This window comes from Calcarisporiella thermophila (genome assembly GCF_041956535.1).
Source record: "Calcarisporiella thermophila strain CBS 279.70 unplaced genomic scaffold VTP21scaffold_3, whole genome shotgun sequence".
NCBI lineage: Eukaryota > Fungi > Calcarisporiellomycota > Calcarisporiellomycetes > Calcarisporiellales > Calcarisporiellaceae > Calcarisporiella > Calcarisporiella thermophila.
Genome location: NW_027192193.1, coordinates 49,223 through 75,926, shown reverse-complemented (window position 1 = coordinate 75,926; position 26,704 = coordinate 49,223). Strand labels below are relative to the sequence as shown.

Below are 26,704 nucleotides of genomic sequence, written 5' to 3'. Positions count from 1 at the left end.
GTGGGTGGAGTTTCCTTTCAAATTCGTTTTCGCGTCGCTGCACTCACATGAATAAATTGCATTAATCGATTCCACTTTCTAATTTAAATGAGCTCAATCAACCCAAAAATGGCTATACTATATCACCAATAAAACTCGAAATATTTCAAAAGAAAGTTTTGCTCCTACCGCCACCACCTAACCTAAGTGTAACTTCCCCGCGTTTCTTCCCGCGTCGTTTTTATTTTTTTTTTTGTTCTCCTTTTTTTTTCCCAAATATTCAAAACGAAAACCACATATATTTATATCGCAAGACATGCTTCTAAATGTACTGTGTTCTTGAGCGCGCATCCCCTCCATTACTAACGCTGGCTTTCCTCTTGTATCATAGAAGGACCCCTACCACCACCAGCATCCGCAGCAGCGGCCCACAAATCGTCGCACGCTTTCCACTGACGGGTGGCGCATTGTTGGCAACCCGCCAACAACCACGCAGCCATTCTCTTCGTTCCCAGCCAAACCTCTCTCGCGCTCCTCGCCCTTCGCCGAGCCGCTGTTCAGCCCCTCTGGCATTCAGGCCGCACCGAAAGCGGACGAGAGCGGATTGTGGAGAGGGGCGTTCACCTCCGCCTCGCCTCCGGTCATGTGGAACGAGAAAAAGCTTCAACGCAAGGAGGACGATTACTTTGAGAGCTGCCAGCCAACCACTCTAAGCAAGGCTCCGGGCGTAGAGGGAGCATGGGAATGGGATGGTTTCTTGCAGCGCCGAGTAAGCTTGGGCGTGTATACTTCGGGCCAGACCTTGCCTTCGCACATTGGGAATGAGATCTTATCATCTCCTACAGAAATGGACATGCTTGGACGGCCCATGTCATTAGCTTACCAGCAGCAAAGTTTGGTCAATGATCAACTCAATGCAAGCCGGTGAGTGTTTGCAATCGATTTCTTCATAATGTCACATGCCATTTAGTGTCGTGGCATCATGCTCTACCCGATCAGATGTCCACGTGTCGCTGACTACCTTCATGATTATGCTGATGGAATCTATTGTCTTTTCTTCTGGTGGCATTAGCTCGTTCGAAGAGGACTTTCATTTCCAGCGGCGATATTCATCGGCAGCAACGCCTCCTCTCGATCAGAGCCACGCCTCACCCACCGAGCTAAACCTGTCCCCCCTTAGCGCTTCACCAACCCACGGCTCCTCCACCTTTCTCTCCCATTCTCTTGCTGACGACACCCTCGATCACCATAATCAACACCTTATTCACGACGCATCAGCTCACGGAGCTGCGCTTAATCCGGCCCCTTCGATCGAGCAACTGTGTCTCGTGGAGTTCAAAGCCGGACGAACAGGGGCCTACTATACCACAGATGGGCTGCGGGTGCAGGTTGGGGATCTGGTGATCGTAGAGGCAGACCGCGGAAACGACCTTGGAAAAGTGGTCGACGATGCTTACTCCCAAAGCCTGATGCAACAACCCCAGCGTGGGCTGGGAGAGGCCGGAGAGGCCGGAGAAGGGCGGCCCAAGCCGAAGCGGATTTTCCGGTTAGCCCTGCCCGCGGAGGTGACCTCCCTCATCAGTAAGAGCTACGACGAGGCCAAGGCTTTGAGCGTGTGTCTGAATAAAGTTAGACAGCGAGGACTCGAGATGGAAGTAGTGGACGCGGAATTCCAATGGTAGCGCCTATCTATTACCCTCACTTGCAGAAATAGCCGTGGGAAAAGAAGCTGACTTCAACCTTCCGTTTTATTCATAGGGATCGCCGGAAGCTCACCTTCTACTTCGTCTCCGAGCACCGAATCGACTTTCGAGAGCTTGTAAGAGAGCTTTTTAAAATATATAAGACGCGTATATGGATGTGTGCGGTGGAACCCTCGACGTTTCGGGCAAAGCCGTGATACTCCACCATCTTATAATTATTTTTGTAATTCTTCATGATACTCCGGTATTTTATTTCCTTCTCCCTTATTAAGTATCATAGACTCTTTCCGCCTTCACTTTTTAACCCCTCCGTTTTCCTTTTTTTTTATTTTTGATTATCTTTAGATATTCTCTTTCTATATGTAATTTTTTTTTTTGAATGCCGCTTTTATATGACTGCTGATATAAGAGTTTCTTAAATACATCATATATTTTTATCAAAATCGTGCGATAATTTGATCATGGTGTGTTAGGAAAAATCAAAGATCATGCCGAAAAAATTCAAAGGAGAAAATACTAAAGGTAGCGACACCATCCATCGCAGCCATGTTTGTCGCATTGTTCGTGAATTCCTCACTGATCCATTCTTTCATTGATTTCTTTGGTTGCTAAATAGTCACGGCAGCAAAGGAAAAAAAGGCGGCTCACAAAGCCGAGGTGGATGCTCGTAAAGCGGCAGAACGGGAGGCTAAGGAGGCTAGGGAGTGGTCCGTTGGGGCTAAAAACACCTCCAAAAAGGAAGAAGAAGCTGCTAAGAGAGCAGAGAAGCTTGCAAAGAAAAAAGAGGCGGCTTCATTGCTTGCGAGTGAAGAAAAAGAAATCGCTAAAAGTAAGCCCCTGCTGAGGCCAGTCAAGGGCGAAGAGGTATGCAAGCGGAATTGACCTAGGCGGTATTGATATGCCCTGACAAATACAACGTGTATACTGTTCTCTTCTAATAGAAAAAAGCGCTCAAGAAACAGGCTCAGCACGCAGAAGTATCCTTTGCTAAGCGCACCATCCCTGAATTTTCAGCCTCTAACATTGATGATGCACTTGACCTTCTGGAAAACGCGACAGAGACCTCGGCCAGTGCGCAACAGAAAATATCAGGCATTGATCGGCACCCTGAGCGGCGGTTCAAGGCCGCATTGGCTGCCTATGAGGAGCGGGAGCTGCCTCGATTGAAGCAAGAGCATCCGGGGCTAAGATACACGCAGCTGAAGGATATTCTATACAAGAATTTCCAGGTAATAATCTAATGTTTTTCGTATTTATATCTACATTGCCCATATTTACTCAAGCTTTTCAGAAATCACCTGAAAACCCATTCAACCAAGCGAACATTGTACGCTTTGACACAAGCAAGGAAGAAATGGAGGCCATTGTCGGTAAGTTGGCTGGATATTTTGGCGTTAGCCCTCTTTTCATATCTAACCCCCCCCTCCTCCTTTTTTCAAATGCTAGAGGCACAGCGGAAGGAACTCGAGGAGAGATTGCGGGTCAATTAAACATTTCTATAGAACAACCTCTAATTTCCCAATTTTCCACTGTTATATTCTTCACTTATCGAACATTACCCATTTTTTGTATGGTTGACTTGATTTGGTGAGGTGGCAAAAAATTTCTCGCTTGATGAATAATCGATTAATTTGTCAGCTTTCGAGAACGTTGTATGCCCAATATATAAAATGAGGATAATATCTCTTGTCTCTTCATAGAGTTGGCTCTTCATTTTCTTTCATTACTTTGTTGTAGAGAAAAAGGTAAAATCAGAGAATCGAAGCAATCTTAGTTTCGGTCTACCCCTCATATTCGTTAATCCTTTAAATCTTTGCCCACCACCGAAATTAACACTTCAATTTTCAATTGCTATTAATAAGATGGGTCGTCGTCCAGCTCGTTGCTATCGCTACTGCAAGAACAAGCCTTACCCAAAGTCTCGCTTTTGTCGTGGTGTGCCAGGTGAGTTTCTTAATCCAACTAGCCTAATTTTTCAAGCGAATTTAATTAAAATCGTTGCTTTGGATGGATAGATCCCAAGATCAGGATCTATGATCTAGGGCGCAAAAAGGCGTCTGTAGATGACTTCCCGCTGTGTGTCCATCTAGTGTCGGACGAGTATCAGCAGCTCTCATCGGAAGCTCTGGAGGCCGGGCGAATTTGCGCAAACAAGTACATCACCAAAATGGCAGGAAAGGACTCTTTCCATATGCGGGTGCGTGTCCATCCATTCCACGTCATCCGTATCAATAAGATGCTTTCCTGTGCGGGTGCGGATAGGCTTCAAACTGGCATGCGTGGAGCTTTTGGGAAGCCTAACGGTACTGTTGCGCGTGTTAATATCGGGCAAGTCATCTTCTCGATTCGTTCCAAGGACCAAAATAAGGCAGTCGTCATAGAGGCTCTCCGAAGATCCAAATACAAGTTCCCTGGGCGCCAGAAGATTGTGATTTCAAAGAAATGGGGCTTCACCAAATTGTCGCGCGAGGAGTATGTCGAAGCGCGACAGCAGGGGCGCGTGTTGCTCGATGGAGCACACGTCAAGTTCCTTCGTCCACATGGCTCTCTGCAATCCTACTATCTGCAAGCTGCGCGTGCATAGGCCCTTTTGTGAAAATGTGAAATGTACCCTCAGTCCCCCTGTACCTCGTATTTGATATTCTATTTTTTTTTATTCCAAGAAAAAATAAATAAAAAATATTAGGTATAATTGTATTAAGCTATAAATGAGTTAGGGTGAACAAATAACAAATAGCTAAAATAAAGTTAAGTGGATGAAAACGTGGCAGTAAATATTATAAGAGAGAGAAAACGAATCGAAAGCTAACAGAAATAGTGTCTTCTCAAAATCTCCAGATGGAGGCAGCTAGAAAAGGGAAAGGCAAGGAAATTAAATATATACAGGTAGTGCATAAATTGAGTATATATGTGATCTATCGGAAATAGTTATCGCTTTTTGGAGGGTTTTCTCTTGGGTGCTGAGGAAAGGCTGTACCGAGTGATGACCCGCGGAGATCCAGGGGTCAAAGACGGCAGTAGAGCGCTTTCATTGCTATTCTTTCCCATTTGGGTAACTTGGTCTCTTTGGGAGGACAACAGATACCTCAGACCCTCACCTGCACGTTTAATATCTTCCATTGTAAGAGAATGATATGGCGAGGTAGCTCGTTGTGTTGATGAGGAGGAAGTGGGGCTTGTGGAGGGAGAGTGGAAGCGTTGGGCAATCACCTTGTGGAAATCATCCTCGAACTCCTTTGATAACGCCTTGGCTAGGGTGACTGGATTTTCATCGCTTTGCGCGCTAAAACTGGTAGAGTATGACATCGAATCCTCGCTATTTCGATTAATCTCAACGAGGGTGTGCATGGTATGCTGCATCTCAACGAGGAGCTGCGAGTAAGCTCCAATCTTTTCCTCGCATTGAGCTTGGCGAGACTCGAGCTCGGAGATATGAGATCGAAGGTGCTCGTTCTCTTGTATCAACTATGCGTTGTGGTATAAGGAGTTGGTCTCTCAATCAAAAAAGACAATAAAGGTTACCTTGTTCATATCCACTTGAATCGTCTTGACTGTGTGGGTGGTACTTGAACTCGACTGCTTTTGGGTGTTCATAGCTTTCTCTAGCAATATTTGTAAATTGACATTCTGCTCCTGTGTCTGGGCGAGATTCTGCTCCACTTCAGCTAGAAAACTCAGTCATTAGAATAGCTTGCTCATTGTGCATAATTTCAGATTACATACCCAATCGTTTAGCATAAAACTTAACTTTATTCCTATTGTCATTTAATTCCGCCGCCATGTCATTGAATTGGGCAGAAAGTAGTGTCAGTTCTCGTCGAGCCGATTCTAGTTCTTTATTCAGGCGGAGTTTTGCCTGTTCATTTCGATTGCTAGATGGAGAAGGATGACCAGTGGTGATATCGAGGGGAAGAAAGGAAATTTCCGACTGAAGCTTTCGATTTTCTTCTTCAAGTGATGCTAGCTATTTGAGTCCAATATTCAATTCAGCGTTTGAGCCTAAAATGAAATGCAGTTTTGTATATACTTTAGCCTTAGTCTCTGACTCAGCTTCCATAACCTCATTTAATTTGGACTGCATCTGCTCGTTGGCTTCCGAGAGCGCCAATCCTAAACGCGCAGCAACTTGTAGATCGTTTACCGTTGCTATTTTTTCACGTTCCTTGTCGATTAATAAACGTTTTAGCAGGTTGAGGTCCTGTATTGAGGTTACTTCTTGTTCAAAATTTTGAAGTTTCTCTGAATCTATTACAAACAGGCAGGAAATTAGCAAAGAAGAAAAAAAAAAGAAATACTACAGGAGAGACAGGTCGACTAACCTTGGCAGGTTGGTGATCCTATTTGTGCCAAAAGGTTGTCCACTTCATATTGCGAATGAAACTCTCCGTTGCCCTGACAAACAATCTATCGTTTAGAAGAATAGCTTTACTGATTCCTCATATTGGCCACTTACTTGATGCGGAATAGAAGAATATTTAGTAAAATTCATCGATTCATTTCAAAACTAACTAGGTGAAACTGAATCCGATGAAAAAAATAGTAGAGGTGAAACGCGTTAATTACAAAATTTTCTAAGCCACAATCTCATTTTTAAAGAAGATTGCCCAAGACTTTATTCCCCACATATAGTTTCGTGACATGAATTCAATAATCCATAAAGCAGATAAGAAATTCCATGCTGACGAAATATTTCCACCTGAGATATGGACTCGTATCCTATCTTTTCTCGATGTCCAAACCCTTTTCTCCTCCAAAGACACATGCAGATTATTCTCATCCATTGCTCGACCGTTACTTTTTTCAGTTCTAGTGGAAGACCTTCCCCTCAGCCTGGTTACGATTGCACGAGAAAAAAATAGTGAAAATGTGAAAATAGAGGATGTTATCTTCAAACTCCACCTCTATATTGATGAGGCGGTAGAAAGAACTTACGGTCAAGAACCTACTAAATGGACAGATGAAATGTGAGAATTATCGAAAATTTCTATCGACTCATATTAATTACTTTACTATTAGGCACGAATGGGTTGGTTATGACTCTTCACTAGACGATTGGACTAATCAAGAGGCATTCCAACGCACTGTTGGACGAAAGGGCCGTGCTCTCTCCATAGCATGGGTGACATGGAATTCTTGGGTACAAGAAGAAAAAAGAAGTTGCCGGAGACAGCTAGCAGTTATTTGGTCCGTACTTGGACGTCTCTTTCCCTTCAGGTATTGTCATTAGCAACAGCTAAGAGGATGCCTAAATACTGACTGGATATACTTGCTTAGTCATGCTGAAAACAGAGAATGGAAACGAAGGAGAAGCCACAGACTGCTCACTTTGGAAGACGATTCTATGTATGCAACCTCTGCGTACAATCAACACCAGTCTTCCCCGGATGAAAACATAGATGAGGATTCTGATAAGGAAGACAACGGAAATAACCACCAGATTCTCAGCGATGAAGAAGAAGATTTGTCACCTGGGAAAAAGAACCGGCGCCAAAGACGCCGGCGTATCAACCGAGGCAAGGGGATTGAGGACTTCCATCGTACCATTTTAGCACCTTATGTCACTCCAGAGCATTACTTTCGCTCAACTTCTCGCACTCCTAATCCTTATGCCTGGTCCACGTCTCAGTCCGATGCGTTGCGTAGATTTTGGGAAGATCCTGTGGGGAAGGTATTGCGGTTCCCCCCTGGCCTGACAAGCTATCAGAGGAAGGAGCTGCACAGAGAGGCCCATTTTCTTGGGGGGCTAAAAAGTATGAGCTTCGGAAAAGGGGAAGGAAGATTCCTTGTGGTGATGAAAGAGGATGTTGAGGAATTCGACGATTAGTCGCCTCACTCAAGAGTACAGCTAGTACTTTGGGATTCAATCATACCCAAGTTTGCAGGCGTTCTGATTGGCTTTGCCATGAACGAATTTTTTTCGGAGCATGCATTGCATAAAATTCTGCTCTGGCCGAAAATAGTCTTCGCGATCTAATTTAGAGTCCACCTTAAATATCTCTAATTATTTTTGAGAAAGAATTTGGGTTGTCAACCATGAATGTTTCCCTATTATCTCTTTACAGTAGCAAACGGTTGACATTATATACAATTGTATTTATTTTAAATTCTTAGAGCGAACATGATATTTATGGCGCTCATCCATTTCCGTCATTAAATATTTAATACCGGATTCCTAATTTCCAACTGATGAGGATTTCTAATATAAGCGCGTCTATATTATAGCTAAGTGTATTGGGAATGATTTTTAGCCGGGTTCGTAGCCAGTACTTCACTTTAGCAGATCATTTGGTTTAATCTTTTGGGGTGAATTCAATTCTATAGCAAAACACAATAACAAATAAAATATATTCGAATTCGAAAAAAAACAATTAGGTATTTCTAATTTACAAACAAATCGATAGCACTCTGAATCTTAAGGGAAAGAGCTAATTAAAATCAAAAGACACCCTCATTGAGATATATGTCAAATAATCATATAATAATAAAAAAAGGGAATATCATCCATATTTAAAAACTTGATGCAAGTAGAATAAAAAAGAAGACGGAGTATCAACAAATGGTGAACATCCCATTTTTCACTCTAGTATAATTAATGGGAATAAATGACTATTGGTTATTACATTCCTCGGGCGAGGTGGTCTTGTTTGCTTGTGCGGCTGCGGCATTTGCTCGACGAGCCATTCGTGCTTGCAACCTACGATTACGTACAGTCTGAGGGGAGATACAAACAACATGAAGGTGGTTAGATGCAAGAAACTAAAGGACAACGAATGCTTAGAATGGTTACCTTCACATTCTCAATTTCTTCGTGCTTCGTTTCATCCACCGGAGCGGAACGCTTGTTCTCATACTTCTTCTCAGAAACCTTCTTTTCATTTACTGGGGCAATATTCTTCTCGTTGGTGATATCTTTCAAGGCGAATTGACGTTTGGATGTCTTTTCTTCGGTTGCCATCTCCGCTATCGACTTTTCAAGCATTGACTTCTCTTTCAAAGCACCTGCAACCGCAGCCTTTGCATCCTCTGCAGCCTTCTCTGCGTCCTTTAGCCTGGCCATCAAGACCTCTTTCTCTTGCATAATGGTGTCAAGAGCTTGACGCATTTGCTCCTCACTTGCGATCTTCTCCTCACATAAGACCTCCATGTTTTGCAACGACGTCTGCATCTCATTGAATGAGTGCGATATCGTGGAATAGTCTTGCTTGTATTTTGAAAGCTTCTCCAATTTATGGCGCGCGTTTCTCAAGTCCGACTCCATCTGTTCTCGTTCATTTTCATGTTGGGCAATACGCGCTCTGAGCTCGGCGACTAACTCTTCCATCTCGCTAATCTTGGTCTCCAGGGTATTCGTTTCTGTGGTATTTGACGACAGAAGACCTTGCGCACGTGCGAGCTCACTGCTTAGATCTAACCCTCCAGAAGCTAGGTCTCCTGGTTCACTCTCAGCCGGTATGAGTTGATCGTTTGCTTCTCTCATGGCTATTTCTGTTTCAGATCGTTGCAGATGGAGCGTCTCTAGTTCAGCTGACTTAGCAGCCAACTCTTCCCGCACCTGCCTTAGCTCAATGGCGAGATCAGGTACTTCTGCAATCAACTGTTCTCGTTCCCGTTCACTTGTAGCGAGCCGCGTTTGTAAATCCTCAATGGTTACACTTGCTTCCGCTAATTTCCTGTTCATCTCCTCGATCTCGAGAGACTTCGAAGCCAAGTGGTCTCGGGTCTGTTGCAATTCCAAAGTGAGACCGGGCAACTCCTGCATAATATTCTCTCGCTCTCGGTCGTTCTGAGCCAATTTTTCCTGCATCTTTGCCATCTCAATCTCTGCCTCTGATAATTTAGACTCCAAGATGCCTGATTCTGCAATTTTTGTCTCCAGAAGGTTACGCGTCTGTTGAAGCTCAGTGTCGAGATCGGGTACATAGCTAGACAGTCTATCACGCTCTTGTTCGCATTGCGAGAAGTTAACTTGAATTTCATTGAAAGCGATCTCCAAGTCAGCCAGCTTAGTTGCCAGTGCATTGACCTCCAGTGATTTTGCCTCCAATTGTTCTCTCGTCGTTTTCAGTTCCAAGGTAAGGCTATTCAGTTGAGAATTGGCAGTAACTTTGCCCTCCTCAAGCTCTGCAACTTGTTGTCCAGCTTTTTCCAATCGCCCGTGAAGATCCGCATTCGCCTCGGCCAATTCTTCAGCTCGACGCCAGAGGTTAGCAATTTCGGCACTACGTGCCTCAGTTTCAACGGTTTTCATTGACAAGAGCCCTTGTGCGTGCTTGAGCTCAGCGATGAGCCCATTCATTTCAGATACGGCTGCAGCCTTGCTCTCTTCAAATTCCATGGCCCGTCGTTCAGCATCTTCCAAGTGTTTACGGAGCTCTGCATTGGATGTGGCAAGTTCATCCACACGATTCTGAAGGTCAGGGAATTCTTTGATGCGCTCTTCAGCTGCTTCTCTTTTTGATTTCTCCTCCTCGTACCACTTTGAAATGGCGTCCGCTTCGCATCGAACTCGCTCGCTCCAGAATTTCTCCTCTGAGAGTTCATGTTTGGACGCTACAAGTTGCTCTTCCAGCTCTTTGATTCGAGTCGAGGTCGCGGACAGCTCTGCTTCAACACCCTTCTTCTGGGCCTCCAAGCGGTCAAGTTTGCTTAACCCATTGCATATCTCCTCCTCCGACATCCACAAAACATTCTCGAGATTTTCCATCATGCACTCTAACTTCTTGCATTTATCTTGAAGCTCTTCATATTGTTTCCCAAGAGTAGCGCACTCTCCTTTGGCCTCTTCATATTGCTTCCTAATTTGTTGTGTGGATTCTTTCTCCTCAGCAAGCTGTACAGTCAATGATTCTACCTCCGCTGCCTTATTCGAAAGAGCTAAATGCTTATCAGCAACAGTTGCCTCGAGAAGCGCATCTTTCTCGGAGATAATCAACTGGAGCTTAGATTCATTTTCCGCAACTGCATTCTCGAGTGCAGCCTTCTCTTCCGTTAGTCTTGATACCAGACTCTCGAACTCCTGTAGCTTGAGTCCTAGAGTCACATCTCTTTCCGAGACAGCTGCCTCAAACATGGCTTCCTTCTCGCTAATCTTCGTCTCGAGCAATTGAATATGCTTCTCTAATTCAGCTTTAGCGTAGTCAAGCTTGTCAACCTGGTTCCTCTTCGTTTCCAGTTCGCTTAGGGCGATTTGGAGCGCGTGTGTTGACTCGGTCATCTGAGCTCGTAGGCCGGCGATTTCTTCATCTTTTTGTTGCATCACAAGCGCTTGATCTTGAAGTTTACTTTGGAAATCGCTGACTTCGTTCAACATTGCCTCCACTTTTATCCTTAAGTCCGCATTCTCTGACTCTATCTTTACGACGTGGGTTTGCAATTCATCTTTTTCTGATGCCCATAAAATCTGTCTCTTTTCGGCCTCCAAATTGTAATCTCGAAGCATATCTTGGGTGACGGCGTATTCTAGCCGGAGCTCTTCAGCTTGCTTGTTTAACACTTCTGCTTCAGCATCCTTCTCGACAATAGCTTTTTCAAGACCTTCCTTCTCAGATACCAATTGAACTTGTTGCTCTTCCAGTTCGATGATACGTTCTTGGAGATTTCGAATTGTAGAATCATTAACCACTACCAATTGTTCTGTATTTTCCTTTGCTGCTACAAAGTTGGCTTCCGACTCGATAAGGCGTGCTTCTAGCTCTGATTTTTCACGTGACCAGGTCTTCTCTCTTTCCTCAGCTTTTTGCACAAGCTCTTGGAGTTGATGAGTGGAGACTTCTAGAGCCGTCGAGAGTTCTTCTGTACGCCTCTTCAATAGCTCCATTTCAGAATCTTTTTCAGCCTGCGCAGATAACAGCTGTTTGGCTTCGATCTCTCTCTCATTAACCGTTGTCTCAAGGGATTTCAGTTCAGCTTCTCGTTCTGCGATTATACATTGGAGCGTTTCAATCTGGGCATCTTTTTCTGACGATATCCTATCGAGCTTACTCATCTTTTCCAACTGTACTTCAAGCTCACGCTTGACCTCTTCTATCTCTGAGGTCTTCGCAACGATATCCAGTTCGAATGTCTTCATTAGGGAGTCTTTTTCAGAAAGTTTCTGAACTAGCTCTTCGACCCTGACCGTTTGTGATTCAATCTCGAGTCTCTGGGCTTCACCTTCTGCATCTTTTTCGACAATCGCGTGCTCAAGCGCCTTTATCTGGTCTTCTTTTTCGCTAAGAACCTGCGATAGCCCACCCAATTTGGATGCTTTCTCTTCAAGCTCAAGCTTGACCGCTCCAACCAGAGAATCCTTCTCGGAAACTTCATTCTTCAATATTGTCATTTGAGAAGTTTTTTCGTTGAGCTCTTGCAACAATTCTTCCACTCTACGAACTTGTTCTTCTAGTTCTCGCTTAGTCGATTCAGCCTGGGCATTTTTATCAGACAAGTCCCGCTCTAGTGATTGTATCTGGCCACACTTTTCGGAAAGAATATCCCTAAGTTCGTTCAGTTTGGTCATCTGCTCCTCGAGGTCACGTTGGGTTGCGTTAGCCTGATCGTTTTTTTGCTGAACCTCAAGCTCTAATGACTTCATTTGGGTATCCTTTCTGGAAATCTCCTGGGAAAGCTCAATCAACGCGAAGTTATTCTCTTCGAGTTTACGCTTGGCCTCCTCTGCTTCAATGGTCTTCGTGTGGACATTATTTTCGAGTGATTTCACATGAGACTCGGTTTCAGCTATAGTATTAGAGAGGTCTAATACTTTAATTGATTGTGCTTCGAGCTCAGCTCTTATTGCTTCAGATTCCGCATTTTTCTCTGCGATAGAACTTTCGAGGTCTTTCAGTTGGGCATCCTTTTCGGAAATGATCTGATAGAGTTCTTTCATTTTGATGCTTTGAGACTCGAGCTCATGCTTGACGGTTTCTGCTTCTGTCTCCATCTCGGCAACTTTTTGTGCTAGCTCTTCTGCTCTGGCTGTCTGAATCTCAAGCTTATGTTTGGCTAACTCGGCTTCGGACCCCTTTTCGCCTGCCACCCGCTCGATTTCTTTAATCTTTTCCTTTTGAGTTTCAAGCTGGCGCTTAGCGGCAAGCAATGGAATTGACTCTTCCTCGACCTCGCCTGTAGTAGACTGAGTGGAGCAATTCGATTTTCGTTTTCGACTAGCTTGAGTTATAGCTGAAGATGTAGCGCTTTGCTCAGCCATCCCAGGGTGCCATGTTTGACGACGGATCTCTTCTTGTACAGCACCTGTTTCGACTCGTGATGAATGCAATATCATACGTTTTAGCTCTTCATATCGCAAACGCTCCTGCTCCTTTTCCTCTCTTAATTTCTCTGACTCCTAGTATAAGGAAAAGAAGTTAATATGGAGGCTAAGGAATAAGTTACTTCGGTATCTAATCAAAGACAAACCATACCTTATCTATACGCTTGCGTTTATTTGCCCGATTCTCATCATTCTGTTTATTATTTGCCTATATAAAATGAACTTTAGCCGGTGTCTATGGTCGTCAGTAGTTAAAAATAAATTGGGCTTTACCTCGTCTAATTGGCGTTTCAAATTGCTAATTTCACGTCGGTATTTCTTAAGTAGTGCTTCTTCAGAAAGCACCTCGTTAATTTCAGGTTGATTCTCAATATTCTTGGCACGACTAGCAAACTTTAATGTGCTTAACGTTTCATCTGTGTATCCACTGGCTGGTGAGATCGTACAGATAATTGCCGTACGTGCATTACCGCCAAGGGAAGGTTGAAGGATTCGAGTGAGCTTAGAATCACGATAAGGAATATGACCCCTATACATAAAATTAGATTGTTAATTAAAGAAAACTTCGAATTCACAAGCCAAAATACCTGTCACTACCGTACTCTGAAAGTTTCGCAATTACAGTTCCGAGTGTTAACAAGCTCTTATTGATATGGCCGCCCTCCTTAAGCCGAATGCCTTCAGCACCTGTTTGCCCAACGCGCTCAGAACCTGCTAGATCTACCAGATTCTACATATAAAAAAGAGTATATAATTTGGATTCAGTGAATAGGTATACAAAAGTATAATTTTTTTCAATCTAATATTTACTAAGCAAGAGACTTTGACTGCGCCGGTGTAGGATTGCTTCTTCTGGTCAGTCTTTCGGTTGCGTTCGCGACTTTCAATAATCTATCAATAGGTAAAAAAAATTGTATGAATCAAAATAAGATAATAGAATGTAATTATTGCAATTAATACCATGCGAAAGATTGTATGTGAGCGACTACTTCGCTCATTCATATTTGTTTCACCGACGTGTCGGTTACTCTCACCGCGCTGCAAGATTGAAAGAACATCTTTTGCGGAGAGGACTATTTTCTCAGTAAGGTTGCCGACAAAGATCTCTCTCTGGATACAAAATACCGTTTACAAATGAGATAGATATGAATAATTCAACATAAAATATTAAAACTCACGTTTGGGCTTTCCTTGATTTTCAGGTTATCGTTCTCAGGATTAATCAAATCACGGATTACTTCGTTATAAATCTCCAAATATGATACTCGCAGCAGAAATTCACGGTCTGGCGTCTGTGCACGATGAAATAAAAAACTATCATTCTGAATACACACATAGTGAAAAGTTAACTTACATTCATAATATATTGGAAAATATCTCGAATTGCTAAAGGAATTATGCCTGGTTCTTCTTTGGTTCCATGCATTGTATACTATCAATACGCGTAAATCACTTTAATAATGTTTAAACAAACAAATATAATAAAATAGCCTACCGTTTTCCCTGAAGAGGTTTGTCCATATGCAAATATTGTTCCTAAATTGAGATGAATTTACCCTTTAATCAGAACACAAATAAAATATAAAAGAAATAATACCATTCATTCCTGCCATTGAAGAAAGTATAATATTGCGAGCTATTGATGCATGTACTTGCTCATTCTTCACCTCCCCCCAGAAGATCTTATCTGTTATTGGAAAAGTACAAATAGATAACAATTAGCAATTCATGTACAATTAACGCGTAAAAAAATAATTTTCTTGTTTCAACCGCAAACGAGATAATTCAATCAAAACTGATAACTCACCAAAGGTATAGGTTGAGCCGAGAATTGGCCGTTCATCATTCAAATTTCCCTGTATTATTGTATTATTTTGTACTCTCCATGCTATCTTTTGGTCGTTTTGAAGTTCACGGTCATTTAATGGCCGCACTCTAATGGCCACGTTAATCTTATTATTGGACTCCATAACCTATGGCGCTCCAACTATGGCCTCAACTATCTGTATAAAGGTATTTTAATTACGAGGTATTGAGGAAAAAAATACAAGTTAAATGCGGGAATTTTTTTAATTAAATGGAGTAGAAGAGAGGGAGACGCGAAATATCTTATTTAAAATAACAGAAATGCTACAGTAACAATGTAACAAATAAACGCGTAAAATGTAGAAGAATGGAATTTGGTGACGACATCAGAAAGGCTTTGATTCGCATAGTTGGGATATTTTTGGATTGAGAATTAAAGTTTGTATTTAGCCACTCGTTGCAAGTATAAATAGTGTAATTTAAGGGTTGATAAACTATAACACATAAATTTAACATAAACCTATTTGTTTAATCTATATTCATGAAAATCAATAAATGATTTTTCAGAGCTATTAAATCTGCATAATATTTTCAGTATACCATAACGGATTGAAAAATGCATGGCATTTGGTTCCACCCGACTTAAGCTTTATAGAAAGTTCAAAATAAATGGCGATTGCTCTGTGTCAATCCTTCTAATTAACATATGCCGTACACTTTAATATTGTACCAAAAAAGCCTTTACCATTTGAAAAAACTGAACGAAAGAGTAATATCATCACCATATATGAAAACAAACAAATGAATTATCAAATGGTCCAAGGACGAAATTTATGAACTCGGAAATAATAAAAAAACCACTTCACTTTGCATGGATTAAAGTATTTTATTTTGTTAAATTCGCTTAATAGTACTGGTATATCTGAAATAGGTACATTAATTTGCACCAATACAAAACTACCGTAAATAAAAACGGACCTGATGCATTGAAAAAATATTCCTAAATCTATATATATTATAAGTTTAAACAATATCATCCATTTTTTTAATATGTTTCCCTACAAAAAACCCGCTCGGTGAAAACGGTTAGATTACGTACAGAAGCATGTAGAAAGGATGAATAATGTTCGTGATTCTCTAAATTTTTACAAGCATTTCACATACTTTTCACGATTTTATAATAGGGAGAAATTTCAATCTGTAGTGATATTAAAGAAACTTTATGAGGAATCCGAAGGTGCTTCATCCTTTCTACATGCTTCTATACGTAATCTTGCAGTTTACACCGGGCGGGTCTTTTATAGGGTTTAGGAGTCAATATTTTGAATTCAAATTGCGAGTATTGAAATCAGTATGTAATGCCGGTGATTTTCCACGAGCACAAAAGTTATAAAGTATTCGATTACTTACAAATGAATCACTGAGTTGTTGCAAACTCAGTACCTTGAAATTTAATAAAGCAGCTTATTTGTCAAGAAGGCTCTATAAACCCTCCCTTTTTCTAATCACTGTTTAGAATGAATAATATTTGCTCTAGTTGGACTAGTTGAAATGACTCATTTCTGCAGCAGTCCACGAAATATAATATTCCACGTTGAAATATCCCCCTTAGGTTCAGGTATAGGTGTAGCAATGCTTCAAGAATATAAATTTTTTTTTTTCAAATTACGAACGCTTTGCTACTGCATTTTATTATATTAAAGTGCGCTTTAAGGCGCTATTCCGGAGCACATTGCCCTAGCAATTATTGCAAACCATCAGACCATTTTACAACTTTGGACATATTAAGGTAATACATAGGTAGTAATTCTGTAAGGCTTTGCACAATTGAATTGAAACACCTGGAAATGTCACCTTATGGTGGTGTCTAAGCATCAATTGGGACTCTTGGTATGGATTCAAAAGTAATTGAAGTGACAGGAAATAACCAGGATCCGACGCCGAGGTTGCTTTAATGAATCCGGGCTTAGGCACTTCAACAACATGCCCTATGGCTTAATATAGAAGTGCCTTTATTAGATCTTTAATCGCCTACTAAATTTTCGGAAGCCTAGCCAACTGGCACAGATTTATTTACTATTCTATACCCCTTTTTACTTAGTAATGTAGCTTGAAGTAGTAGTCCTAAATAAGAGTGGGCATGAGCATATCTGCGATATTCAATCCTTAGCTACATTCCAAAATGGAAGCTTCCTGTTCCTTTATGGGTTGCTTCTAAATAAGTTTCCTAGTGCTATATCATTGAGCCTGAGAACATCTCCTTGGAAATATGGGTGTACAAAACCAGAATTGAACGCTGTGACATAATGTGCTCGATTGGCTCACCTCATGGTTTTCTCATGTGCATCAATCGAAGGGTCGGATGGGGGCACGCCCAATTAGTTCTTACCAATCGTGCCACAACTTTAAAACTAAGCCTTTGAATACATTGTTTGAGCTAAATTTCTGGAAATGGAAATAGGATTTATCTGATTCCTTTCTTCGGGCCAAATCTAATCCATTTCAAGGATCACCTCGGTATCGCAATAGCTTTTGCTGAATGAGATAGGGCGCCTCTTAATCTTACACTACTCTCTTTTTTCACAAAGCGAGTCATTTCCTGTTCTTTGTATGATACCACGTATTTTACATTTTAAGCCAATAAACGTGTAGATTTATTGCTTATTGAAATTCACTTCAGTTTTTCGGATTCACATTTGAGAGCATGTTTATTGTACTACTGGCTGGTAAAACAGCGGAGTTATACAGTCTATATTTGTGAGCCTTTATAAGCAACAAATAACACTAATACTCTAAAGACATGAGGTTGCACCGACCTTTAGCCATGAGGACTATATATATTGGAGCAATGGGCTTAGTCTACGATAAAATTCTCTGGTTTCGTAGTAGTAATAATTTTTATTTTACTTATTTTTAATCTTCACTTACTCTATCTTTAATCCCGTTCCCTCCTTCAACACGCCCCCTCTCCCTTTATCCCTCCAGTCTTTAAGACATAATCTGACTATGCAAAAATCAACGAGCCTCGTGCTTCTCGCCCTTTCTTTAATTACACTTCTCCTCTCTTCAAGCTGTGCCGAAGCAAAGCCCAAGGTCGTCCAGCCAGCTAATGGGTTTGATGATGAAGGCTTCGGCGAGGATTTCAACTTGACAAGCCTCTCCTTCCTTCCAGACGGAAACCTTTCTTATATCGATCTCCACAATGCTCACCCTCGCACTATCATCCTCGCAGCAAGGGCAGATCCATTTGGCATTGGAAATTCTATCAAGAATTGGTTTTTGAACCTGATCGAGAAAGGAAAGAAGGCGGTGAGCTGCCGCGCATGCACCGGTGCGGAGGTTGCAGTTGCCACGCTCTATAAGTATAGCCCAAAGCTTTTATACGAAATTTTGCACGGCGTGTGTAAAGTTCAAAAGAAATTTGATGAGACTACGGTATGTATCACAACAGGTCTAAGCACACTATACTCTCTCTCCGACACGTTTAATGAGTAACTTTGATCAATAGTGCCGTGGGCTTGTCGATACACAAGGTCCCGTGCTCTTCAAAGTAATTAGCAAATTTGATAGGAATTATGATGGAAAGTTACTCTGTGCTGCGCTACTCGATGTTTGTCCCTATCCCGAAACGACTGCCGGAAAAATGCAGTTCCCAAAACCAAAACCAGTTGATGCTACTGCCCCCAAGAACTCCGGTAAAACTTTGAATGTACTGCATCTCAGCGATTGGCATGTAGACAGCCACTATAAGGTAATATATCGTCCTGCCTACTCTTTATTTTTTACGGCTGTTTCTTTAATGCTAACCATCTTTAATTTCAACGAGTTAGCCTGGTTCTGATGCAGTTTGCGACCGTCCAACTTGTTGTCGTTCTGACTCAGGATCCAACCCCCCTAAGAGGCCAGCTAGTATCTGGGGAGATTATAGCTGTGACACCCCTCAGCTTGTGAGTTCCTTCCAATAACAAAATGGGTCACGTTTTTCGATATGCTAATTTTTTTAAATATGCGTAATAGCTCGCTGATAATATGATTGACCACATTGTAAAGAAAGATAATATTGATCTAGGTTTCCTAACCGGAGATCTTGTTGCGCATGATATCTGGTATGATTTTTGATCAATTCAATATTTTGGAATAGTAGGAGATCCTGATTGTTTGTCAATCATTTAGGATTGCTGACAAAGAAGCTGCAGAGAAAAACATTAAGCGCACGTGGGATGGTCTTCATCGAAAATTGAACAAAGCAGTCAAAACTTTCTTCCCAGTTGTTGGTAATCACGACTTCGTTCCTATCAATCTTTCTCCTCCCAAACACTATCCCGAAGGAAAGGACGACCCACAATACCCATTCTTTGCAGAACAATGGGAGAAATTCTTGGACTCCGACACAGCTAAGCAAGTGGTTAAGAATACAGGCTCTTATTCCTATACTCCCGAAGCATACCCCAAGCTAAAGGTTATATCTTTAAATACCAACTGGTGCTACACCCTCAACTTTTATGTGCTTGACCATGCAAGAGATCACCCTGATCCTAACCTAATGCTTGCATGGCTCGTCTCTGAATTGCAGGATGCCGAAGATAACGGTGCGTAATACAAATATGTTTGATATTTTTTAATGAATTGCATTTAATAATTTTTTTGAATTTATTTGTCAGGTCAACGTGTTTGGATTCTTGGGCATCATCCCAGCGGGCAAAGTGACTGCATGCATAATTACAGTCACCTCTTCTATCAGATTGTACAAAGATATAGCCCTCATGTTATAGCAGGAATATTCTTCGGTCACACTCACCGTGACGAGTTTGAGGTCTTCTACTCATCTGACGACGACCGTGATGCCAAACATGCTATAGCTGTTGGATATATTGCACCATCTGTCACGACATACACAAATAAGAACCCTACCTATCGTGTGTATAAAGTAGACGCAGAGACATTCACTGTCGTTGATTCTCTGACCTACTATGCCGACATATCACAAGCAAGCAAATGGGAGAAAAATGACGAAGAGCCCGAATGGAAACTAGAATATTCAGCTCGTAAAGACTATGCTTTTGATTCTCCCCATGCACCATTAACGCCAGCCTGGTGGCATACACTTACTGTTCAATTCGAGAAGAATAATGAGCTCTTCGACAAATTTTTCTTGTATCGCACTGGATCTGCCGGGCGTGAAGGAAAGTGTGACTCAACTTGCAAAAAGGAACTTATCTGCCAAATGCGCGCGGGCAAGTCCGAGCTGGGCTGCTTCACCAGTCCTTTCTCCAAACGTGGCATTGAAGGTCAAGAATCAGCAGAGACACCTCTTTGGAAGCAAAATCTTTGCAACGGTTTACACTTATGAGAAGTCTATAATTGACTCCTTTTGCTATTTTATTTACAAAACCAGTTATAACTTTGTTAATATTTCAAAAGTTAATAAATTGCAGAGCTTATTTCTTGAGTAAAGTGTATAATATTTCGTAGCAGAAAATTATTTTGACTTTTTTCTAGCAGGAACCAGATTGATATTAAACTAAGTATTTGAGCCTGGCAATGGCACAGTATCACCTCGTCAGCACGACTCAACTCATTTTCGACATCTTCCAAAGAGGGAAGGTGGATGGAAGTAGGGTGCAAGGCTCGCTATGTCCTCACAGTGCTTCCCTTCGGGCGAAATAGAATCTTCGGTAGGGAGGTTCCCTGAGAGGCCCTTTAGACTTGTTCCCAATTGTGTTTTGTCCATGGTGTCTGGTACCAGCTTTTGTTATCCTGATGCGTCCGACTCTATCCTAGCCCCCGCGGGGACGCAGGAACACGGGTGATAGCCAGTGGCGTCGGTCGGCAGTTGGCTCGAGCTGCTGAGCCTCCTATAGACGAATTCGGTCTACCTGGCCACCACGCGGTGTATGTACAAATAACCACTTAATCTAGGCCCTGTTGTGGTGCCACCTCCGTAAATTGGCGCAGCGCCATTTGCTGCTCTCTGGTCTGGTTCTTTGTCGCCGGATGAAATGGCCATTGGTAAATAGAGGTTGTAGCCAAGTCATGAGTAAAGGCCTCGTGACATCAGAGACAACTATAGCAAGAGGATGTTGGTCTAGTCAAGGTTTTGCTCAGATCGAAGTGTCATTTCGGCAGGTAGATGGACAACAGTGAAGAGGAAGTCTGCTTTCCGGGAACTCATGAGTGCGCTTTGTCGGCTTGGCGAAGATAGCTAAAGGTTGGTCAAGATCTCGAGGTCGAACGTATAACAAAGGGTGCAGCAACGTTATATTGCTAACACGAAAAATCCCTCTACCATTATGGCCGTACTAATTTTTTTCCGACTAAGTAGACGGTACTTCGAACATCGGATTGTCTGGGGAATCGCTAGTTGTCGTAAACAGTTGCGTCGTAAATTAGCCTTCACTAGCATCCTGGCTCGACTGTCTTATTCAAACGGTGGTCTTTGAATCCTACGTTTAAGGGCGGGAGATTCTGAACTTGGCGCAGCGCCTGTGGTGCTCTCTGGTCTGGTTCGTCGTCGCTAGATGCCTCATCAAGTGAATGAGGGCCCCATGTCTCCGAGCCTCAGATGAACCGCATACAACTCGGATGGCGGAGAGATCCTGTCCCCACGAGGTCAGGACGCATCAGTGGTCCCTGCTGAACCATTCCCGTGACATTCGGAGCTGTATTGGCGGAGTCACTATGGCCATCATCAGCGTCGATTTTCTCATCATCTTCGATCATTCCGCAAAAATTGCAGAAACTCCCCACAAAAAAGGTATCAATCGGTTCCTCACGACGAGGGGAACGTCCCTATGCCCTTCAAGAGGAGAAAAACATCAATAAAATAATAAGAAATATGCAAAAAACTACTTCGAATCAGGGAATCGAACCCATAATATTTTTATTTCGTTTGTATTGATTGACAGAGAAGAAGCAATAATAAGTCTCAATACTAAAGCACAACACTTGGAGGTGCGGGCGCGTAAAAGAGTAAAAAGCAAAGAAAAGAAAGGAAATAAGATAAATTATAATAATGATGGGGGTCCGCGGGGGTTTCCCCCGCGTCTCCACAATATCAGATATATGAGATGGAAAACAGTGAATATAAGGGAAAAGTACTGAGAAGAAAAAGAATACTAACATTATAATAGGGTTAAAATATGATACTATAGAGTAAAGCGGAACTTATTTTAGTTATTGGAATAAAATATTAACTTCATTGTATTTTATGTTTTTTTTTGGTTTTTTTTTGTTATTTTTTATTTTTATTTTTTTTTTTCTATTATTATTTTGTTATTCTCTGCCGTGTCGGATGTCTTCGATTAATCGGTTGATTTGGGTCACTGGGGTCGCTTGTACGATGTCTTGTGTAGTCGGAGCAACATTTCGCGCTGTGTCTCTACTGTCGGCGATGTATCTGTTGTTGTTTACTGCCGGGAGAGAGAGGTTGCTACGTTGAGCCCAGATTCTTTGACCGGCACGTAGGATGTCGGCGACGATAAAGCGGTGCATCTTGTCTGCATAAGATCTCGGCGACTTTAGGATCTGCGTGAAAATGGTTGTATTCCGTGTGTCTGATCCTCCGAGGTCTCCAAACACCACTGCGTCGAGTCTAGTGCTGAAGCCTAGGTCTTCATATTGCTGATTAATGGCGGTATATTTGGTGACCTTCTCCTCTCGTTTCTCGTTTAAACATTGGTCGTCGCACTGGGCGGTAACGGCAACGTCCAGGATTTTGACCTGTTTTAGCGTTCTGTTCACGATAACCAGGTCTGGCCGTAGTTGGTCCGCTTGGATATCTGGTGGTGATTGGTTAACGAACACTTCGCAGTCGGGGTGGTTATACCTTGCTGTTCTCGCAAGGCGCTCCGCTATCTTGTCGTGCCGTTCGGTGCGGATGGGCCGGTATCTAGGGCAGACGGATAGGATATGGTGGGTGGTCTCCATCCTTCCACAGTGGGGGCAATCTGCAGTGTCTCGTTGTTTCCATCTCTGTTTGTTCCTGTTGTGAGGGAGAAGGTCCAGCCTGGCCTTGACGGCAAATCGATATGCAGCCGGGTATAGGTCGCTGTTGGTCAGCCACGCGTTGGAGTGGGGGTTTCTCAGTGTAGCTAGTGCGTGACCTTGCTGCGGTTGTGAGGCCCAGTGTTCCGCGATATGCTGTCGGCATGCCGCTTTCACCCTTGCGACCTTTGTTAGCGTTCTGGGCCATTTTATTTCTCTTTCCGTGCCGGGTTGATTCTCCGCTACCTGTGGGGGGTTGTTAGGGACTACTTCGTAGCCTTTATATGTATGGTACGTAATCTTCATCCTTGTCGCTTTGATGGCCCGTGGGACGTGCGCAATGAGGTCGAAGCAGTCTATGTAGTTTCCTTGTTTAAGATGTTCCAAACTGCCTCCCAGATAGGACATGACCAGCGTGTGTTCCTCCATCGTATGCGGTACACCTGGGTACCGGGCTTCGATGATACTTCTGATTGAGTCCACCACGAGCTTGCGAACCGTCGGGTCCTTGGAGTTCAGTAGTTCCGCCACGTGTACTGCTTGTGTGGAGCACGCCCATGTCCATGGATCCGGCATGCCGAGGCCTCCGTTCTCTCTGTCGGTGTGGAAGAACGCCATCGAGGCATGTGTGGGCAGCTTGCAGTACTTGCGAATCGCCGTCCTGAGTGCTTGTCCAAGGAGTTTGGCGTGGTGAACCCCCAATCCGTTGAGTTGAACAAAGTATTCCCATTTCGGTATTACGAATGTGCGAATCGCGTGATGTTTCTGGTGGATTCGCAGTGGGGAGTCGGCCACCTTCATCAGCACTGTTTCGGTGTCTTTGAGCATCTCGTGGAATTGGCCGTAGATTCCGTTGCGTTGCATGCCTACTTTGTTCCCGAGGTATTTGAATGAATCTCTCGCCTTGATCGTAGGGATGTCGATATCTTGAATGGTGAGCTTTAAGGACCTGTCCACCGTACGTTTCACTTTCCCAGCTGCTTGATTCGCTAGGAGGTGACATTTGCGAGCCTGGATCTCTATTCCAGTCATGTGACAGAACTCCACTACCTCTTCATGCAGTGCTTGGCATGTGCTCGGGTTGTCGGCAATGGTGATGAGGTTGTCGGCCAAAAGCAGGTGCTTAGTCGGGATGTTTGGGGTGGTGGTGATGCGATTGAGTTTACGGGATAGATATTCCAGGAACAAGTTGAAGATCAAGGGTGAGCTGGGATCCCCCTGTTTCACTCCGTGTTTTTGTGGGATGATTGGGGTGCATCCTTCGGTCGATTCCACCCAGAAGCCGATATCTTCGTACATACTCATGATCTGACGTTGGGCTATTTCAATGAACCCCAGTCCATTTATCGCCTGTCGGATTATGGAGTGGTCTAATGCTCCGAAGGCATCTTTGAAGTCGTAACTTACAATGTAGATGTCTCGGCTTTTGCGGCGAGCCTGCCTGATGTATGTGTGGATGGTAAAGTCATGTTCTATGCAGCCCGACACGGGCATGAATCCTTTCTGGTTCACAGAGAGGAGCCGGTGTGTGGAACATGTCTCTCGGATGCAGTGGTTCAGAACGCTCAAGTATAGCTTTCCGACTGTGTTCTTCTTCCGACTGTGATCAGACTCACAGGCCTCCAGTTGCCAATGTCTAGAGGGTCAGCTGTCGGCTTCTTTAGCAGGAGTATTGTTTTGGAGATCCGCCATTGGGCTGGGATCCGTGCCTCTTGGAAGCATTTTCGGAAGATTGCCTCCAGCCATGTTGTCAATGACGGGAAGAGTTTCCAGATCGCATAGGTAATGCCATCTGGGCCTGCACTAGAGGTTTGGTTGAGAGCGCTCAATCTGGTTTCCACCGATTCTATCGTGGGCTCTCGGAGGCGCCATCCTCTGTCTTGCTCCTCTGTGCTGTTCTCATCGGTCACCCGGTCGACTTCTCCAGCTTCGTTTGGGGCCGGGGCTGTGTGGCAGATCTCCTGTGTTTCCGGGACCACCTCTTCCGGGATCTCGGTTTGGCTGATTTCTGTTGCTTCTTGGGTCGTTCGTGGGCTTAGTGGAGGGAGTGTTCCGTTTTGGTCCTCTGCGTATCTCGTCCGGAAAGTTTCCTCTAGACTTGTACACGGTATTGGACATGGAGGCGAGCGTGGTTTGTCCGTTAGTTCTTCGAAAACCTGTTTTGGTCTGTGCTGGTATTTCCGTTGGAAGTACAGGGAGCCATTTTCTTGGCGCTGTTCTGCCCGTTGTCGCAGAAGCCGCCTCTGTTCGCGTCGTGGAAGCCTCGGATCCCTTAGTTCTGCGGTGATATCTCTTTCCGTGTCTTGCGCTCTGAGTGCCCTTTCCCCTTGTTCTTCCCCGCGTTGGCTCTGTGGACTTGTTAGTTCCTGGATGCATTGCCATAGCGCATCTCGAAGTCCAGCATCTTTCCTTTCTACTGTGTCCCAGGAGTCCGAGTCTCGTACCAAATGGCGCCGGACTATGGCGTCGATCAGTTTCTCTGCTTGATCTCGATTCTCCTTGTTCCTGAAGAGGGGCACTCGTAGTTGATATCAGGAGCTTGTAGTTATGGGAGGAGGAGGTCGTAGTGGTGGCTCGTTTGCCTCCTCTTGCGGGTCTTCCCTCGTCTCTGTGCTTGGGACGTATGGGTCGGGTGTCTCTGTGGTTTCTTCGTCGTCGGGGTTAGGGTAGTTCGCTCTGTTCTTCTGGTTCCGTGAACGATGGGCCAGAATGAAAAGTTGACCTCCGTAATGGATCTGGTCGTATCATTTTGTGGCACCTTCATGTGAGGAAACCTTTGGTTCAGTGGGCGACTGGCTACCTTCCGTACAGCCTCCTGGATCCTTGCTGGGCTTCTCCACGTTCGGTGGAGTCGTAGGTAGTGGACCACGTCTACTATCTCGTAACCAACGTCGCCAATCGCTTGCTCCACCAGCATCTGGTCCTGCTCAGAGAGTGGGCCGAATAGCCTTCCGCTCTCTAGGTTTGTGAGGCCAGGGTGTATGCGCATGTGTTTGCGCAGCTCGATGGAAGATCCTGTTTCGAGGCGACATCCTGGGCATGTATCGGGCTGAGCTGGGGGCGGCTCGACGATTGGGTTGCTTCCCGTGTCCCTGGCTCGGCACTCATATTTTACGTGCTTCATCACGATCCTCTTCTCTGTGGTTTCGTAGGGACAATATGGTCTAGGGCGGAGCCATACCTGGCGGATGGTGACGTTGTGAATAGTCTCCACGTGTTTTGTCAGCACGTCGCACCTCGCTGACGAATGCGAGCATTGGTCTGTAAAGGGGCATGGGAAGCGGGATGCGTTGGTCGGGACGCGGTAGTCCAAGATCCTTGTTCCTGTAGGGACATCGGATGGGTGGAGAGGAGGCGTTCCGAAGCAGGGCAGGTTGTGTTGCTCCTGTTCGTGATCCCATATCTTCTGTTGGCTGCAGGATACTTGATTGCAACCGGGCTCCGAGCAGGTCCATTGGAAGTCTAGAGTGCCTCCATGGGTCTGCTGGTAGTGGCGAGTGATTGTCCTCGGCACAAAGCCCCAGTATTCGCAGTCTGGAGCCGGGCAGTGGACGCTGGCCGTGGCTCTCGCCTTGGAGACGATGACATGGGATTGGGAGCTGCGCCTCTGTGAGTCGTCGAGGGTGGGTCGCGTTTCGCGTTGCTGCGCCACGGAGCGGTCATCATCACTGATGAGGTTGCGGCGCTGGCTGCAAGGGATGGGTGCGCCCAAATCGCTCGAGGGGAGGACATGTGGGGACCTGGGGGGAGGGGTTTTTGGGACGCGGTCTATCTCCTCGTTTGGGTCAGTGCTGGCATCAATGTGCTCGCGCTCATCTGAGCCCGCAATCTCGTCATCGCGATCCAACTCGTCGAAAACTTGTCGTACACTGGCCAAACGGGTATCAAATGATGCGTCGCAGTTGGGGGGATCGTTTGGAGGCATCGGACGCGTGCAAGGAGCAAAAAAGAAGTAGAAAAAACGAAAAAACTACTCCGAATC

The 26,704-nt window shown here is 44.1% G+C and overlaps 8 protein-coding genes across 8 annotated transcripts; 3 read left to right on the top strand and 5 right to left on the bottom strand.

Annotated features, from left to right (window-relative positions):
- Positions 1–295: 295 nt before the first annotated feature.
- Positions 296–4,266, top strand: VTP21DRAFT_6917 (60S ribosomal uL16 domain-containing protein; the record flags this gene model as incomplete). The annotated part of the gene is made up of 12 exons (XM_069397600.1): positions 296–307; positions 371–903; positions 1,052–1,657; positions 1,738–1,798; positions 2,156–2,204; positions 2,299–2,546; positions 2,624–2,911; positions 2,974–3,052; positions 3,129–3,163; positions 3,383–3,427; positions 3,545–3,626; positions 3,698–4,266. The coding sequence occupies 12 exons, from the start codon at positions 296–298 to the stop codon at positions 4,264–4,266; spliced, it is 2,607 nt and encodes an 868-aa protein (XP_069255144.1).
- A 344-nt stretch (positions 4,267–4,610) lies between these two features.
- Positions 4,611–6,171, bottom strand: VTP21DRAFT_6916 (uncharacterized protein; the record flags this gene model as incomplete). Its single annotated transcript, XM_069397599.1, has 6 exons — positions 4,611–5,147; positions 5,205–5,347; positions 5,406–5,646; positions 5,710–5,927; positions 6,002–6,074; positions 6,136–6,171. 6 exons carry the CDS (start codon positions 6,169–6,171, stop codon positions 4,611–4,613), a joined length of 1,248 nt encoding a protein of 415 aa, XP_069255143.1.
- A 149-nt stretch (positions 6,172–6,320) lies between these two features.
- Positions 6,321–7,506, top strand: VTP21DRAFT_6915 (uncharacterized protein; the record flags this gene model as incomplete). The annotated part of the gene is made up of 3 exons (XM_069397598.1): positions 6,321–6,646; positions 6,699–6,896; positions 6,957–7,506. The coding sequence occupies 3 exons, from the start codon at positions 6,321–6,323 to the stop codon at positions 7,504–7,506; spliced, it is 1,074 nt and encodes a 357-aa protein (XP_069255142.1).
- Positions 7,507–8,288: 782 nt separating this feature from the next.
- VTP21DRAFT_6914 (uncharacterized protein) lies at positions 8,289–14,903 on the bottom strand (the record flags this gene model as incomplete). Its single annotated transcript, XM_069397597.1, has 12 exons — positions 8,289–8,393; positions 8,470–13,008; positions 13,085–13,141; positions 13,207–13,462; positions 13,521–13,663; positions 13,744–13,824; positions 13,894–14,043; positions 14,112–14,225; positions 14,288–14,365; positions 14,429–14,469; positions 14,531–14,620; positions 14,741–14,903. 12 exons carry the CDS (start codon positions 14,901–14,903, stop codon positions 8,289–8,291), a joined length of 5,817 nt encoding a protein of 1,938 aa, XP_069255141.1.
- Positions 14,904–17,745: 2,842 nt separating this feature from the next.
- VTP21DRAFT_6913 (uncharacterized protein) lies at positions 17,746–20,089 on the top strand (the record flags this gene model as incomplete). The annotated part of the gene is made up of 6 exons (XM_069397596.1): positions 17,746–18,174; positions 18,248–18,490; positions 18,570–18,686; positions 18,757–18,845; positions 18,913–19,328; positions 19,401–20,089. The coding sequence occupies 6 exons, from the start codon at positions 17,746–17,748 to the stop codon at positions 20,087–20,089; spliced, it is 1,983 nt and encodes a 660-aa protein (XP_069255140.1).
- Positions 20,090–20,516: 427 nt separating this feature from the next.
- VTP21DRAFT_6912 (uncharacterized protein) lies at positions 20,517–21,459 on the bottom strand (the record flags this gene model as incomplete). Its single annotated transcript, XM_069397595.1, has 3 exons — positions 20,517–20,594; positions 21,187–21,253; positions 21,308–21,459. The coding sequence occupies 3 exons, from the start codon at positions 21,457–21,459 to the stop codon at positions 20,517–20,519; spliced, it is 297 nt and encodes a 98-aa protein (XP_069255139.1).
- Positions 21,460–22,011: 552 nt separating this feature from the next.
- Positions 22,012–24,216, bottom strand: VTP21DRAFT_6911 (uncharacterized protein; the record flags this gene model as incomplete). Its single annotated transcript, XM_069397594.1, has 1 exon — positions 22,012–24,216. The coding sequence occupies one exon, from the start codon at positions 24,214–24,216 to the stop codon at positions 22,012–22,014; it is 2,205 nt and encodes a 734-aa protein (XP_069255138.1).
- Positions 24,217–24,287: 71 nt separating this feature from the next.
- VTP21DRAFT_6910 (uncharacterized protein) lies at positions 24,288–26,647 on the bottom strand (the record flags this gene model as incomplete). Its single annotated transcript, XM_069397593.1, has 2 exons — positions 24,288–25,227; positions 25,344–26,647. The coding sequence occupies 2 exons, from the start codon at positions 26,645–26,647 to the stop codon at positions 24,288–24,290; spliced, it is 2,244 nt and encodes a 747-aa protein (XP_069255137.1).
- Positions 26,648–26,704: the final 57 nt, after the last annotated feature.